Source organism: Lytechinus variegatus, chromosome 1 (assembly GCF_018143015.1).
Source record: "Lytechinus variegatus isolate NC3 chromosome 1, Lvar_3.0, whole genome shotgun sequence".
Classification (NCBI taxonomy): Eukaryota; Metazoa; Echinodermata; class Echinoidea; order Temnopleuroida; family Toxopneustidae; genus Lytechinus; species Lytechinus variegatus.
In genome coordinates this window covers 40669210-40686519 of record NC_054740.1, presented here as the reverse complement: position 1 = coordinate 40686519, position 17310 = coordinate 40669210, and the positions used below count along the sequence as shown (strand labels likewise).

At 36.0% G+C, this 17310-nt stretch overlaps 1 protein-coding gene across 1 annotated transcript in view; it reads right to left on the bottom strand.

Moving 5' to 3' along the window:
* Positions 1–17310, bottom strand: part of LOC121414022 (DNA repair protein RAD50-like) — a 64879-nt gene that overhangs the window by 4003 nt on the left and 43566 nt on the right. The window contains exons 28-37 of the mRNA XM_041607065.1: positions 16231–16260; positions 14643–14723; positions 13053–13111; positions 11799–11946; positions 10496–10669; positions 9563–9688; positions 9074–9126; positions 7796–7881; positions 6092–6168; positions 1555–1617 (exon numbers count right to left, since the gene is read on the bottom strand). Of these exons, the coding sequence (XP_041462999.1) occupies positions 1555–1617; positions 6092–6168; positions 7796–7881; positions 9074–9126; positions 9563–9688; positions 10496–10669; positions 11799–11946; positions 13053–13111; positions 14643–14723; positions 16231–16260 (897 nt within the window). The remainder of the gene's footprint in view (positions 1–1554; positions 1618–6091; positions 6169–7795; positions 7882–9073; positions 9127–9562; positions 9689–10495; positions 10670–11798; positions 11947–13052; positions 13112–14642; positions 14724–16230; positions 16261–17310) is intronic.

Here is a 17310-nt window from a genome sequence, read left to right as displayed (position 1 = left end):
CCTTGAATACTTGAGTTCCGCATCAGGTTAACCGTGCTAAAGCCAGGATAATGGTATGCAGTGCTTGGAAACAAATGTTGCATAACATTATCACTAGGCCTGGGACAATTGTCATTTTTATCATTCGATTATTTCCTGAAAAAATAATCGAATGATTTGATTGTTCGTCGGGAATCACGTCTTTCAAGTCACAATAGTTGACCTACTTTACGGTGACCCCCCCATGGAAAAAATCTCCATCAAAGGCACATGTTCAGAATAAATGAAAGTAGGCCCTTTCCCCCTTCTCCGTGATATTTATATCAAAAGAAACTACATGAAATGAGATTAAAACTTTCATTTTATTGTTCCAATGAAAATCTTTCATAAATCAATGCTGGTACTCTGGTATTATGCATGCATCCCTCCAAGTGCTACACCCCTGCATATGAATGAATCAGCCCAGATCAGCCGAGTCCAAAGTCCAAAGCCCAAAGACGTAAACAACTCATTCATGAAGTATTTTTTGAGACTGACCCCAGGTGGAGCATTTCACTTGAACAATTTCATCCCTTGCCCACACCATGTCCCAGCCCCCAATTGTGGTACTGCCCACAATGCTACACATGTATTTCAAAAAAGATTTTGCAAAATATTTAATTAGAAATACCTTTCAAAATTACGATTTTTTATCATTTGAACCTACATGTATAACTGGGTCTACTTTTGGAGACTAGTCGAGAAAGTACCGGTGAAGACGGCGCATGTTGGAATGCAATTTTCATTGTGTGACGGGGATATAAAAAAGGTTGCATTATTGTTTTGAAACATGATAGGAATTCTCCGGCTCCCACCCCTATCTTTCTCTCTCCCTATCACACACACACACACAGATGGGGGAGGGCCGGAGGGGTCAATTTATTTCTGAAGTCATGACCTTTCCTGATAAGGGAACCACGTGCCTTCTTCTTTGTTTCCCAAAAAGTTTCATTGGCTATCCGAAGGTCCAATCAACTCAAGTGAGCTGGTTGTGTGTTTACTTATTGTTTTGTGCACGCAGACAATGAACTAATATTTTGTGTATCGAGGGCAAGGTCGGGTGGGATTAAAATTTTTGGAGCGCTTTCATGTTGGTGTGTATATAACTGTGATTGTGATACAATCATTGATAATTTTTTAAAAATTACCTCGGTAACATAATTTTTAAACCTGTATGAAGTATTCAAAAACTGTTGTCATTGTTTTCTTGTCATTTTGTTATTATTACTTGGGTATTCGAGTTATCCCAATGTCATAATCGATTAGTGTAAAGTTTGCTAATCGATTGGTGATTGGCAGCATGCCAATCGAATCATTCGATCAATCGATGTTTACTCCCAGGCCTAATTATCATTATCAACTTGAGTTTGTTCAAAGTATTTGAGTAGGTAACCGAGGTGATGTCAATCACAGTAGATTGATGCCGATCATGCTAGTTTGACCTTGATTACCTTGCCGATCATGCGGCAAATCTAGCATTATTCTTGAAAAGAGTGTACCTAAAGGAAAGGGGGAAATAAATTGAATATGACTGACCTTTTGACCTGCACTGCATCTTCCTCTCATATCCAGCGCTGTGTCTCCTTTCACCATGACGACCTGATAACATCAAAATAAACAATATCATAGATACATGTATATCCCTAGCAACAGATGACATTGAGCATTTAATTTTATTCCACAAAAAAATCTAATACAATCAAATTTAGATAGTCATATAATAGGAGATTCAGCACAAGTCAACCTTCCTCATAAAAGTCAACAATTTCAAAGCATTACCGGTATTAAAGTATACACACAAAGAAAATTCACGAAAGTGATGATTATAGACAAATTATATATGAATGGAAAGGTCTTGTCTTTTTATACACAAATATGTCACTAAAAAGTCTTACAGATCTTACAGATGAAATGCAAGAAATGAAATTAATAGAGACCCTTCTCAGCCCCCCAGCCGCCCCCAGGCAGACACTTCACGCGATCGAAAACAGTCGAGAATAATGACGTCACATGATCGACTTCACACTATCTCTCTGTGCATAATACACTGATACACCTTCCTGGTCTCTATTTTTCTTCGAATTTACCGTTTTCTTCATGTGTTATGATATCCGATTTCGACATCTTCAGACTATAAGAGAACCAGAACTGTGTTACTTTGTCCATTTTCCATTGAATTGTGAACTGGAAAGACCGATTTTGTCCACTCGACAGTCTTCGTTGTGTTGCTCTGAATATTGAAAAACTCCAAGCTGTACAGTCCCATTCACTTGCTGCCGATGCAGGTTACGCTGTTTGATCCAGTCAAAAGTCAAGGTAAGCATGTTTGAAAACTGTAGTCTGTACTTGTTCTGACGATGCATTCATGATTCAGGTCAGATGACAGATACAGATCTAATATAATTTTAGAATCATGCATTTTGGCATGACTACTACTAAAATTAAAAAGCCTTTATTTTAGAAATAATGTTTTTGCACAATTCCAGCAGATTTTTCTTCACAAAGACTTCACTGTCTTCAGTCAGATTTCTATTCACTGGTCAGGACTCAGGCGATTAAATTTATTTTAGGAGCACTGGCATGGACCATGGCTGAAAATATGCTGTTTCAGAGGAATGTTTGGCATTATCGTAGTTTTTGTCACCAGTCCATTCACTGCCGTTTATTTCGTCAACGGCGGTGATCCACTCCCATTGACTTTGTACACAACGAACGCACAAACACCAAATTTCACGATAAGGCCGAATGTTTTCACGATAAGGCCAAAGGCAAATGTTTAAGTTTTTATTATACACAGGTCTAGTACCCAATGCGTTTATGCTCAGGAGGGCCCTGTATCGTATACATCCAGAAACACAGAATTATATCACCATAATGCCGATGTCATGAAGCAAGACAAATTTTCAGCAGTGGTTACCCTGATCATGCTGATTCCTGGCCAAAACTAGAGTCTGGTGTTTCTTTGTGATTAGAGTGCTTCTACATATGAATGCGTAGTGCCTTCAACATAAAACAATGAAGATAAATGCACTCTTTGTAATGACACAGAGTACCGTACCTCAAGTGATTCACTACCGCTAAGCGGTAAGTAGAGTGGGGCCTATACACAAACATCACTTGAGCGTTGAGGTAGAGCACCAGTGTTCTGAGTGGAATTTTTCAGGTGTCTAAACCTACTATTATTTGTTGTTGACCGGGAATTACATGCCACCGCACGTCATCAATCATCAAGATAATGAAATTCATACTTTGATTTGATTATTTAAATTATTTCTTTATTTTTTCTCTCTTCTACACACAGATCTGCACACTTGCTGACTCTGGTGACTTCTGGTCTCTGCTCGCTACTTCAATCTGGGAGATTCCATCATGTCCTCTTACTGATTTGGATATAGCCATTTTTTTCATCACTCTTTCCAGGAGCTACGGTGCAAGTTTTGGACTGATAATGATGCAACAGAAAATTTATCTTTATCGATCTTGGAAACAATTTTGAGCACAGTTTTGGAGAGAACTAAAAAAATTGACTTGGACAGGAATACAGCTTGTCGAAAATAAGAACACACAACTTAAAACGAAAAAACAATTTTAATGTTATTAGGGCATTTTGCAAGAAATTTTCTAATCAATCACACGTCCCAAATCAAGGGTAAGTCCTTTGATTAAAGACAAACATGTGTAGTTGAACTGCTATTGCAACTCGACCTTATTACGCTTGAATTTGAATTTAAGACTTACGCTTGGTTTGCAATGGAACATAAGTTTCTTGCAGTGCCCCATAATTGTGTTTTGTTATCAGATATCTAACGTGCTGATTTTTCTCGAAAGGTATAATATATTTGTCCTTTTAAACGGTATTTGAATATGGGTACGCCTTTTATTTGTTTTCGTCAATATTCATTGCATGTACATGTATGAACAGAAGTGAAATATTTATTGTGAAGCACTGAATGTTGTGTGCTGTTGTGTGATGGTTCATCATTTTTTTTGTTCTAAGAGTAAGACTGTAAGCCTGGTGGGTGTGAGGAAGTGGCCTGGATGAAAGAAAAGTGAACATGTGCCCAATTACAGATTTGCATATTCTAAGACAATTTTGTTTCTGGATAAATATTGCTATGCATTCCCTACATTAAGAGTAAAGGAGAAGTCCACACAATCAAAAATTCATTTGAATTTAAAGAAAAATAAGATATTGCAGGAAATTTCATAAAAACTTTGATTCAAATTTATATAATTACTATTCTAACATTGAGAAATTTTGCCTAATTTATAAAACGATGATATGCTCATCTGTGTCGATGTGCAAATTACACTAACCGATTATGTCACACGCACTAAGTTCTTTTGTATTTTGTTGTTTGATATATTTACATGACATGTAGATTAGATATTTAATTTTCTAATTATTTTCTGAAAAATTTTCGGAGGGATTTTAATTCCTCCAAATAACATTTAGAGTTACAGTTCCGTAAATGTAACCTATTGTGTTCGGATGAAGAAATTCCTATACTCAAATCTGCAAAGAATTAAAAAACAAAATGCCACAAAAAAATTAGAAACGAATGTGATGTGAGTGACAACACTAATTTGCATATCATTGTTTTGTGACTGTTTTGAGTAAAAACAGCAAGGGAAATTACTCTATTCAAATAATTTTTAGTTGATGTGGACTTGACTTTTAACTCATCCTGTACCCCTCCCATCCCAAATAAGAGTAGAATCTAATCAAGAACTTGAAAATCAAAAGCAGCAATTAAGTAAGATTTGATAAATACAGGTCTGAATAGGATTTCACAAGAAAAAAAGAGAAAAAAAGCTGGGTAGGGACGAGAAGGAATAAAAAAAATACTCAAATTAATCCGAGTTTTGAACCAGGGTCCTCGCACACGACAAAACGATGGCCAACACGTTTGGCCACAGACCATTCCCTTCTGGGCTTTTAAGATATATAAAACAAAGTCCGCTCGCCGCTGTGGGCTAATCATGTTTCGGCAATTCAACTGCAATTTCAATCATTTCGCGATGGATATTGCCGTGTTATTTTGTGGTTCCTGACTTTGTTACGTAATGAAATTTCATAATTTTTTTTCAGTCGTGACGAAGAATGTCTATGCTTTATATTGATTATAATATTAATTTGTCGCAAGTGTGATTTCTAAGTGAAAATATGCTTTGTTTATTCAAATATATTTCTTGAAAAAAAAATCATTTTTTCTAAGCTAAATATCGGTTACCAAAATACGTTAAATGTGCACTTTATTTCACTGTTCAGTAAATTCAAACTTTTATCTATATAACAAGACCAATCTTGTGAGGAATAAACAATTCTAAGAGCAAAAAACGCTGATTGGAAAGATCGTCTTCAATGGGCTGCTGTCAGCCAGCTGCTCACGCTCATTGTGTGACGTCACTCAGCTGGAGCTCGCAAGAGGACCGATGGAAGGCAGAAATATGGCATGAAAATAAATCATTTTTGAGAGCTGATTTCTGCAAACTCTAATCACTATTTTGAAAAGTGATTAGTAATACTTCCCCTTTACAATGATGACCACAAAAAGGCATTATAAAATACTTTGGATTCTTCGGGTGTCTACTTTAAAGATCAGAATTTGCAAAAAGTATGTTAATATCAAGTTTTAAGTCAAAATTCAACTAAATGAAACACACTTCTCTGGTCTTAACAGTTAGGCAGAGTGGTAACTTGCAAGTTTGTCCACTCACTACATGGTCTACCTTCATTTAGTCTCATGCCATTCAGTCCATCAACATTTTGTCTAACAACCATTTGGTCCAATAACCATTTGATCCAATCATCACTTTGTCTAATCACCAGTTCGTCTTTGACCATTTCATCTCATAACCAGTTGTTCTAATATTCATTTTATTTTCATTCAATTTGCCAATTAACACTTAGTCTAATTCGACCAAATGGTATATTGGACGAACTGATGGTAGACCAAATGATAGTAGTAGAGTTGGCTATTTGATGGTTTGGCATTGAACCAAATGATAATGAACCTGCAGCGTCACCTTTTTAAGTAGATGAGGGCATAACTTTCTTGCACACACTCACCCTGTAATTGTACTGCCTCCGTTGAGTGGTGGAAGCTCCCGTCTCATCGTCAGCGCATATCTCAATGAAGTCAATATCTAGCAGAAAATGAACATAGACTTGGTAGAACAAGGCATACAAAGAATACAGTAGTGAAAACATACTAGGGATATAGTCGAGGCCGGCCTCACGGCCAGATTTTGCTGGCCTGAGCCTCGTGCCAAGTCTCAGCAGGCTTGTCATTCAGAACCCCCCACCCCTCCTTGACTATATCCCTGGGATATTCATGTTGAAGACATACATCAGCTCTCATGGGCAGGGGATTATAGCTTGTTGACTGCAATTTAGGGGAACTGGGACCCGTCTTACAAAAAGTTGTGATTGATCAGGGCCCTGTCTTACAAAGAGTTACAATTGATCCAATCAATCATTACTCTATGGAAATCCATCAGTGTCATAATTTTTTCTCCAGGAATTTCGCAAAACGCCCTTTGAAGGCAAAGGCGAACACTCAAAATTGTCAAGAAAACAATGATTTTATGTATATACATCAACGTGAATTCCAGATTCCGGATCAATCGCAACTCTTTGTAAGACAGGTCCCTGATCAACCATAACTATTGAAAGCCAGCATTGCCAACTTCTATAATGCATGTTTGTTCAAAATATTTTCAAGATGATGTATATTCATACATTCATCATTGTCTTGACAAATCAGTATGCTCCCTCTCTGTTTACAAAGAGACTTTATGCATGATTCTGGTAGGAAAAATTATGAAAATGATGGCTTTCCATTTAGATGATCGGGGCACCGTCTTACAGAGAGTTACGATTGATCTGACCAATCTCAAGAATATGGAAATCCATCAATGTCATAATTTTTTCTCTAGGAAATTTGCTCATTGTCCTTTGAAAACAAAGAGAAGCTACCTGAATACTAAAAATATGAATTATGGTCATTCATAGAAATTTTTTTGGAAACACACATATTTTAGATCTTGGAGTTGCTGGCCATCCATAATTGTGATTGATTGGACCAATGGTAACTCTTAGGGGGTGTTGCAAGAAAATATTTGCGATCAATTGCAAATATTCTGTTGCAATTGTACAACTGATAGTAATTAGCTGTAGCAAATCAGATTAAACTTCTTGTTTCAATGAGCAGATTAGCAATCAGTCACCAATTTGCAATTAAATGCAACAGATATGATCGATTTAAGGACAAAAAATAGACTTGCGATTGATCGCAAGTTTCTTGCAACACCCCATTAGTAAGGTGGGACCCAGAAAAGAAATGTCTGTAGAGAAGTTTGATCATTGGAGCAGCCTTTGCTTAGTCCCATCAGAGACATTCTTTGACCTTGAGCTCAGTGTATGTAGGTCAGGGAAAAGAAAATTATGACCTAAAAATATGGGGCAGTGTGTGGAATATACAGTTCACTAGAAGACAGTTGTTGTGGGACCCCTTCCAATTTGGGTGATGGGTGATTGGTATCGAATTCCCCATGCAAGATTAGACTAATATGGTCATAATTAGAAAGAGGAAAAATTAATCAGCAATAATTCATAAAGTACCATGTAATTTCCAAAAGGCAATTATTTCTGTTATGGTAACCACTGTGGGAACTCGGCAGCAATGTTTTTTGCTGGTGTACCCCCAAGCTGGTAAAGAACAAATTAAACAATGTTTGCAGAAATAGGGGGAAAAATAATTAGTGCTCTTACCACTTCCCTTGTACGTCATACGCCAGAGATCTCGAACAATCTTGTTAATCTCAGACATCTTCTGACTGTGATACGTGTTGATAGCACTGCAAAAAAACAAATAAAAACAAATAAAACGCATTATGGATTCTCGACTGCATGGTCCTTCAGCACCGACTGATTTGAAATATATTGCAATATTTTTTTTAATATTGCAATTGTAAAAAATATTCATAATCTAGTCATAACTTCACTCCCATATTCACTTTACGCGAGGCAATATTTCAAATTGATTTATAAGGGTTTTGACCTTATGGCCCCTAAATCAGCTAATGATCACTCCCATGTGGCATATAAGAGCCAAGTAAATGGTGGTGGTGATTTTTTCACATGATTGCTAAGAAAGCATGAATGCTTGTAAGCAAGTAACCATAGAACCAATGGCTTAAGGTCCTCTCTGAGGGACCTGGTAATGAGGATTTTTCTTCCAATTATTTTTCAATTTGTTTTATTTCATTTTCAACAGAACAAAGTAATGTGGTCGAAACAATTACAATGAACTTATATAGAAAAATAAATTGAGGCATGTACAATATATAATATTTATCTATAAGTAAAAGTAAAACGAAACAGACTATTATATATAAGCAAAATATCATAAACATTATAAAATAAAATTCTGAGAAAATGGAGGGATCCACTAAGAAAGCAGTGCTTGTATTGCGTGGACCCCTCTAAATAATTATTTTAGAATTGCCTACGAAGACGGACATTAGGTGACAAAACAGAGAACAGCAGAACAAAAAAAAAAAGAACAAGATACAAGAAAAAATGGAAACACACACAAGGGACATGAAAATTAAAAAAAACTGAAGATTAATGCCTTACCAAGGGGTACTGGCACACCAAGTGAATATACATCATAGCTAGAAAATATTTTAACAAACATGCATAACAGATGTTGACATTGCTGGCCGTCCATAGTTGCAATCGATCGAATCAAATGTAACTCTTTGTAAGACAGAGCCCTAAATTTACATTTAATTACAACCCTTTCTGAAAGAGACTCCAGATAACTGTCAATCACATAGCGGAATTTTACTTATCACAAGAAAGAACTCAGACAGAAAGAGAGGCAACCCGTAAACATATGATAACGCCAGCAGCAACCACCAGAGTGAGCATAGAAAGACCTAATTCAAGGTATAGAGATACTTCAAATTTATTTCGCAGCAGAACCAGAAAACAAATGAATAATAACTAACTTTATTCCAAATTCAGAGTCATTTTGTGACTTACCTGTTCAGGGCATTGTAGTACTTGTCTAAATCTTTGTTAGCAATCTCTGTCGTCTGTTGGAATACAGAAAATATCAATGAATGAGCTAATGTTATAGTCTATCATTTTTGCAGACCTACATGTACATGTAGGTATGATCAGGACACCGTTGTGTGAAGCATCAATTGTTTGACAATCACGTGAGCGAGAGTCCGTGATTTGTGTTCTTCAAACAATAAAAAAATGATGATTTTGCTGTATGTTTGACATACATTGAAGATAACAATTTCACAACTCTAATATATGTGGGAAAATGACTCAAACAACTAGAAATTTGCAGTATAGCGCCATATATCAAAGTCGCTTTTTTTGAGGAGCAAGCCAATGTGGGTCACCCAGAAGGGCGCGCAAACAGAACTGTGACTTGAAGTGGCGTTACTGCTACAAATAGGACACATTCTTCTCAGCTGTTCTCTCACGTCAAACTAATAACAAATGGTAGCCACTCACCCGACATTTGATCATCATATCATTGTAGTTCCCCTCTGCATTCTTGTATGTGTCAGTCTGTAATTCCCTCTCTTGCCTTACAACGTCTTTTCTCAACTCCGTACATCTCCCATCAAGCGAGAATTTCTTTAAACAAACACAAGAGAAAATAATAGCAATGGTAACAGGATTTTACTCTCTCTGCAATGACAATTTTTTCAATTTTACTGAAATATTTGTTACAGTGATTTCCAATGCCAGGCCATACAGACTAGGTGTTGGAAAAGCAAATAGCAAAATGTCGACAATATTTGGACTTGATAACCACTTTTTCTTCCTAGTCAAATCTTGCCAAAGAGGGAAAGGTTAATTGTAAATTTTATTACCAATTTGCTTCTTTTTGGAGGAAGCAAATGTCATCCTACTCCACATGTAACTCCGTGGCATTAATATTTTTTGTCAATGGAAAATCAAATTTCGTACGAAGTGACACCCCCTTGCAAAGAAAATTTGTACAAGCTCACAATGTAAAAGTCCATACAAAAAAAATGTGTGGCAATTTTCTTTCAAATAAGAGGCAATCATCCCCCTTAAAAAAATATACTAAATCTGGACAAAAAGACAGAAAAAAATCAAAATTACTGAGAGATATATCAATAAAGGTCTCCACACAGAAGTGAAATCAAGCTGCATGAAACATAAAATTTGCATCTTTTTATGAAGTGATCAAAAACACTCTTTTTTAAAGGCTCATGGTTGGTTTTTACCAAATGGGCATTTATCTTTGAGCACCAAAGAAAAATTTCTCCCAAAATGCTATTTAAAAAAAGCCCTTGAAATCTTTACAGGGCCCAATGCAAACTGCAATAATGGAGTAAATTTTGGCTAGTGAGCTCAAGGAAGTAGCCCCAGAAAGTGTTTTTAAATAATATCAATTTTTTGCCTTTTTAGTACCTGTCTATTAAGATCAGCTTTCATCCTTTCCATATCCGTCTTCTCTCTCTCGATGGTTATCTGATTGTAACCGCCCAGTTTCTCTTGGAATTTATCAATCTCCGCCGTTTTCTTCTCCACTTCTTGTCGATACTTGAACAGGTGCAGGTTATTCTCCAGCTCCATCTCTTTCACCTGGGAAAGGATGAAAGTTCAAACAATACAAGCATTGATCAGGGCTTCGTCTTACAAAAAGCTACAATTCATCCAATCAACCTCAAATACATGCAAATCCATCCATGTCAAATTTTTTTCCTCAGGAGATATGCACAATGTCCTTTGTAACAACAGAGAAGCACTGAATTTTCAAGAAAACGATGAATGAATATTACATCAGAGCTAGAAAATAATTTGAACAGACATGCATAATAGATGTTGCCGTTGCTGGAAGCCCATAGTTGCGATTGATTGAATCAATCGCAATTCTTTATAAGACGGGGCCCAGGGTTCCATCTTACAAAGAGCTACGATTGATCCAATCAACCTCAAGTATATGGAAATCCATCCATGCCATAATATTGTCCTCAGGAAATTTGCACACTGTCCTCTGGAAACAAACATAAGCACACTGAATTTTCAAGAAAACAATGAGTTTATTACTGGGCATCATATCTAGAAAACAATGTGAACAAACATACTTTCAAGATGATAACGTTGCTGGCTTTCCATAGTTATGGTTGATAGGATCAATCGCAACTCTTTGTAAGACGGGGTCCTAATCAATCAGCTGTGGACATTTTCACTACTTCCTTTAAAACTTGACATCAAACCGCAACCACTTAATTTTTAATCTTGAGTAACTACATTCTTGAGACCATGACTCCGTCTATAATTTTCAGCCTGAGGATGACGTTATCTTTACACATGGTCTGTTTTCTAGATGATAGTTTCTATTCATTATTGTTGTTTTCAAATTAGTATCGTATCATTCTTTTGGTAATGCAATGCAATTAGTGTTATTGTACATCCCATTTCTGGCTAGCACACAGTAAAGTCAGAAATTGGATATATACAATTGGATGTACAATTGGATATACATTATTAATTGGATAAACATTATCAAAATTACATGTAAATAAACTAAATGAATTTAAAAACAAAATTCATTTATTTAACCATCAAAGGGATAAAAAAAACAAGATAAAGATTTACAAAGAAACAAAAACAAAAAATACATAAATGGCTCAGGTACCCCATGGAAGAGATGGTTATATAAAGGGGTCACTACAATACATACAATGATAAAAACAATGAATTATAATACCTTTTGATTGCTGATATCATCTTTGAGTTGATCGATGGTTGCTACCATCAGACTCAGGTCCTCATCTGATTTTCTCATCTTATCATTGAGGTCCATGATCTTCACCTCCACATCAGCCAGCTGCGTATCCTTCCCATCCGCAACATACCTATAAAACACAAAACAATGAAATATACATTGCAGTGGTGCTAAAAAGTTAGCGAACCCCTCCAGAAAGTGCTTCATACTGAGTGTTGAATGTAGACACTAGACAACAACACTACAATGCCCCGCGAGCCCAGAGAAATGAACTTTATTGAATGTAATATTTTATCCCCTGACATCACAATCAAATAACAAGATAAAGATTTACAAAGCAACAAAAACAAAAAATACATAAATGGCTCAGATACCCAACAGAAGCGATGGTTATATAAAGGGGTCACTACAATACATACAATTAGTTAGCACAATGAATTAATAACAATTCATTGTTTTTATCAATAATAATTGATTGTTTATATAATAATTTATTGTTTTTACATTAGTTAGTAAGTCCCCATTGTACCTATATAATCTGATTACTGAATATGTCCCACAAAGGAATCTCCGTTCTTCTGGCCAGAATTTATTAACTGTACCAACATCTAAAACATGTTCGTTTGGTGATCGTGACTTTCAGTTAGCAGCACCTGTACTGTGGAATAAACTGCCTAATAATCTGAGGGCCATCACATGTACTTCCACCTTTCTCAAATCATTTAAAAGGTACTTGTTCTCATGTTAGATTATTTGGTTTAGGATAGGTATGTTGCAATGTTTTGTTAATCTTTCATTTATTATTTATGTATTTTATTCTACATGTAAGTATACCTGTATTAGACTTAATTACCTCCTTTGTAAAGGGCATAGAGGTTCTTATGCGCTATATAAGGATCTACTATTATCATTATTTATCTAAATATCTAAAAGATGGCAGAACCTGAACACTTTTAAATATGTACATTTTCTGCTGGGGTTCACTAACTCTTTAGCACTACTGTATGTTTTTATTCATGTATACACACAGACACTTGGGTGGTCATTTTATTTGATTCTGAGAAAAAAAAAGACATGTAATTTCCAACTCTTTACCACAACTGGCATTTACGTTTAAAGCCTATCTTAAGGTGGGGAAATCCCCCTTAAGTGCATGTCAGTATTCTATTCTGTTAACTAAATCATATGAATGGTTGTGCCCTGAAACAGTAATGATGTGTTCCCATTGACACTTACTTTGCAATGTTATCTGTCCCAACGCGGATATCCCTTAACTTCTGTTGGACTTCATCAATCTGAAAGAAAGATATTAAAAGCGTGTCTTTGAGTAGTCTGAAAAGCACAGACTCTTGAATTTTTTTTCGCAATTTTGAGAAGTGCACAATGCAGAGTCTGGAGTAGTGAGACTAGATTCACTACTTGTATGTACTGTGGCTTGCTCTACACAGGCAGAGAGTTTGGAATCTACATTGGGTGATTTCAAGTTCAGTGTTGACCTTTTGGTGTTGGTGTTGGGTCAAATTTTACACGATAATAACACCAAACATAAAATGAGGATGGTCCCGAAAAGTCACTCACTAGTTGTTGAGATGTCAATAATGTGATCTGGATCAGTTTTACAAACTCTGAATAAGTTTTGGAGCTAGGGGAAGCAACCGAAATTTCAACACTAACACCAACACCAAGGCCAACACTGAACTTGAAATCACCCATTTAGTCTTCACTCTAGACATGGTTTGGTGTTAAAGTGTCAAATTTGAGTCTGTTCTAGCAGACTATGTCTCATGAGTAAAGCATTTCAACATTTTCACAGCAATAATGCCTAATTGTCAAGTTTGGGTGAACATCAAACTAGAATACTACACATGAATCGTAAAGTTTGATAATTTAATGACAGCAGCTGCCATCATCAATTCACTTTAAGACAATGCTTAAGCGAAGTTGTAATTTGTGAACAGTTAGGAGAATGATACGTTCAATTAAATGTGATTTAAGGATTATTAAAAACCAAGAGGCGAATGGTCATGCACGCAAATAAATAAACTCAATATATATTTCAAACATTAAAAACAGATACATGTACATTTGCAAATAATATTAGAGAGGAAATATGTACTTAACAAGGCAAACTTTCTATCACAGGCAAAAAAAAATAGACATAAAAGATAATGAGGAATGGGTAAAATATGAGCAATAAGAACAAAGAAGGAAGCAGTAAAATGTCATTTAAAAATAAGATGGATATAAAAAGTGTTGCTTTCCCAGCCATCGCCATTCAACTGGGACAAACTGGATTACAGACTGGCTGATGCATCAAAATCTATCTTACTGATGTAAAGAAGTTTTGTCTTTCTCTCTCTAAAAAGGCTTACATCATAAATCTTTAGAATATTGCAAATAACCATACCTGGTTATTAACCAATAATGAATCCTTTACATGTATGTTACTGATGGAAAAATATTTTCCATTTAAACAACAATGATCATTTATACTTGACGAAGACGATGATGATAATGATGATAATAAAAGTGGTGATGATGATGATGATGATGGGGAGGACGATGATAAAAGCAGCGATGATGATAGTGATGATGATAGTGATGGAGATAGTGATGATGATGATAGTGATGATGGTGGTGATGATGGTGGTGATGATGTTAATGAATATTATATTAATGGTGGTGATGATGGTGGTGAATGATCATGAGATATTGATTGTGATGAAGATGTTGGTAATGATGATGATTATGATGGTCATGATAAAGATGACAATGAAGATAATGATTGTGATGGAACTTGATCCAACTGGCAAAGACGACACATACCTTCTCTCTTATTCCTCTGATTTCACTCTCTTTCTTCTGGATGATCGCAGCTTTTTCTTGTGCTAGCGTCTGAAGCTTATGCTATCAATACAACAGGATAAATTACAAGAGTCAAAAACTAATGAAGAGATGCCAGCTTCAGGAAATAACAATGAGGAAGGATTTGCAATTGATACTTAGTCATGTGCACATATTATACCGTACAGGAAAGGTTATCTTTTCAGATCTAAATATATATACACATGACTTCCATCCATTACTTACATGTATAAGGAAAGCTAAACAGTGTAATTCATATATTTAAAGATGCTTTTGTATAAAAGGTATATTCATATTCCTGTTGGACTTTCCTGATGAATAGTATACAAATAATGCACGTAAGCGCGTGCATGCAGGGCTGAATAATGAACGATGTGCATGAAGAGTCAATGGATATACATGTACCGCACCGAGGTCAGCAGGACCGAGTGCAGTGTATCCATTTTGCAAGTCGAGCACAGAGTTTATTATTTAGGTCCTCTATGCACAAGAATGCATGCATTGTTTGTTTTATACAACTCCTCTCCTCCCCCATGCTACTGAGTTCCCCTCGAATGCTATATTTGATCTAAATTCCAGATAAATCCAGACCTCGTACTATCCTGCACTCTGACGTCAGAGTGCAGGATAGTGCATTTTGGATGCAATAGTGCGATTCGCTGAATATCATGTGATCAGATTTGGACCAATCAGATAACAGAACATTCTTGGGAGTTGAATAATAACTTTTTAAATAACAGTTGGCAGCTCTGCATTGTAATTTCAGGCGAGGGTGAGGGTGGAATTTGGGGTTGAATTTTTGGGAGTCTTCAAATGGAAAGGCAAAGAAAGAAAAATGAAAATCTACATCTTATTGTTTAAAATAGAAATCTGAGACAGAAATTCTCTGAAATTCTTTGTGCCCAATTGATCGTGGGCTCGTCAGCCACTGTGCAGTGTCAGATCGATATTACCCTATCCGATGATCTTGGTAGGTTTGCATGGTGGAGTTTATAATGTGGAGGTTTACGATTCACCATGTGTAATACAAAAAAGGGAAAGGAAATACAGGCAGAAAAACTGAAATGGAAAGAGAAAGGATGAAAAAGAGGAAATTAGGGGTATTCTAAGTACCCCAGGCTCGTTTAGCATCCTTCACTCATGAAGACAGTCAACCTGCCTGAAACGTCGAGTAAACTTCTCTTTACTTCTTCCTGCTACTACTAAAACCATTCTTTTCTATGGAAAAAGTAAAAAGTAAAAATCACTGATGAACTATTGTTTACAATGTTTTATTATTTTGAGAATAAAAAAAGACTTTGAAAATGTGTTTTTTTAAACCACTTTTTAACATCTTTCTATTCAAGTTCCATTTGGAAGAATGCTGCAAAATTTTGAGCACATTAAATTATTTCCTGATGCGCATGATGCGTGTGTTCAGTACCACAAGACTGGTAATAAAATCACTCACTATACCATGACAACCTCTACATTCTGGGTTATCTAAACCCTGAAACTCAGTAAATACTGTATGATGAATCAAGTCACCCTTCTCATTCTATGTTCTCACCTGAATTGGACCCTGCTCCTGTCTTGAGTACTATATTGAATAAAATGAGTAGAAAAGGACAGTGGTATCAATAATTGGTATGAGAGGATTACAATAATAGTTATATATGGATTTAAATAAGAACATCATATTTATTATTACCTACACTAGCAAAGGAGAGTAGATCACCACTACATGCATATAATTCAGTAAAGTGTTCATTGTAATTGTCATTGTTGCTATCATCTTTATTCACATCATCTCATCGTTGTCGTCATCAGCATAATCTTTAAACTCGTCACTGTCATTTTCATTGTTATCATTACATCATCACCAATCATCATCATCATCACCACCGACACCATCATCAACATCATCATCACCATCATCATCACCATCATCATCATCATCATCATCACCATCATCATCATCATCCCAATCACCATCATCACCATCATCACAATCACCATCATCATCATGTTCATCATCATCACCAACATCATCATCATCATCATCCTCAACACCATCATCATCCCAATCACCATCATCACCATCATCACAATCACCATCATCATTATGTTCATCATCATCACCAACATCCTCATCATCACCAACATCATCATCATCATCATCATCACCATCATCATCATCATCATCCCAATCACCATCATCACAATCACCATCATCATTATGTTCATCATCATCACCAACATCATCAACATCATCATCACCAACATCATCATCATCATCATCACCATCATCATCATCATCATCCCAATCACCATCATCACCATCATCACAATCACCATCATCATTATGTTCATCATCATCACCAACATCATCATCATCATCATCACCAACATCATCATCATCATCATCACCATCATCATCATCATCATCCCAATCACCATCATCACAATCACCATCATCATCATGTTCATCATCATCACCAACATCATCATCATCATCACCATCATCATCATCGTCCCAATCACCATCATCACCATCATCCCAATCACCTTCATCATCACAATCACCATCATCATCATCATCATCATCATCATCATCATCACTATCATCATCATCATCATCATCATCATC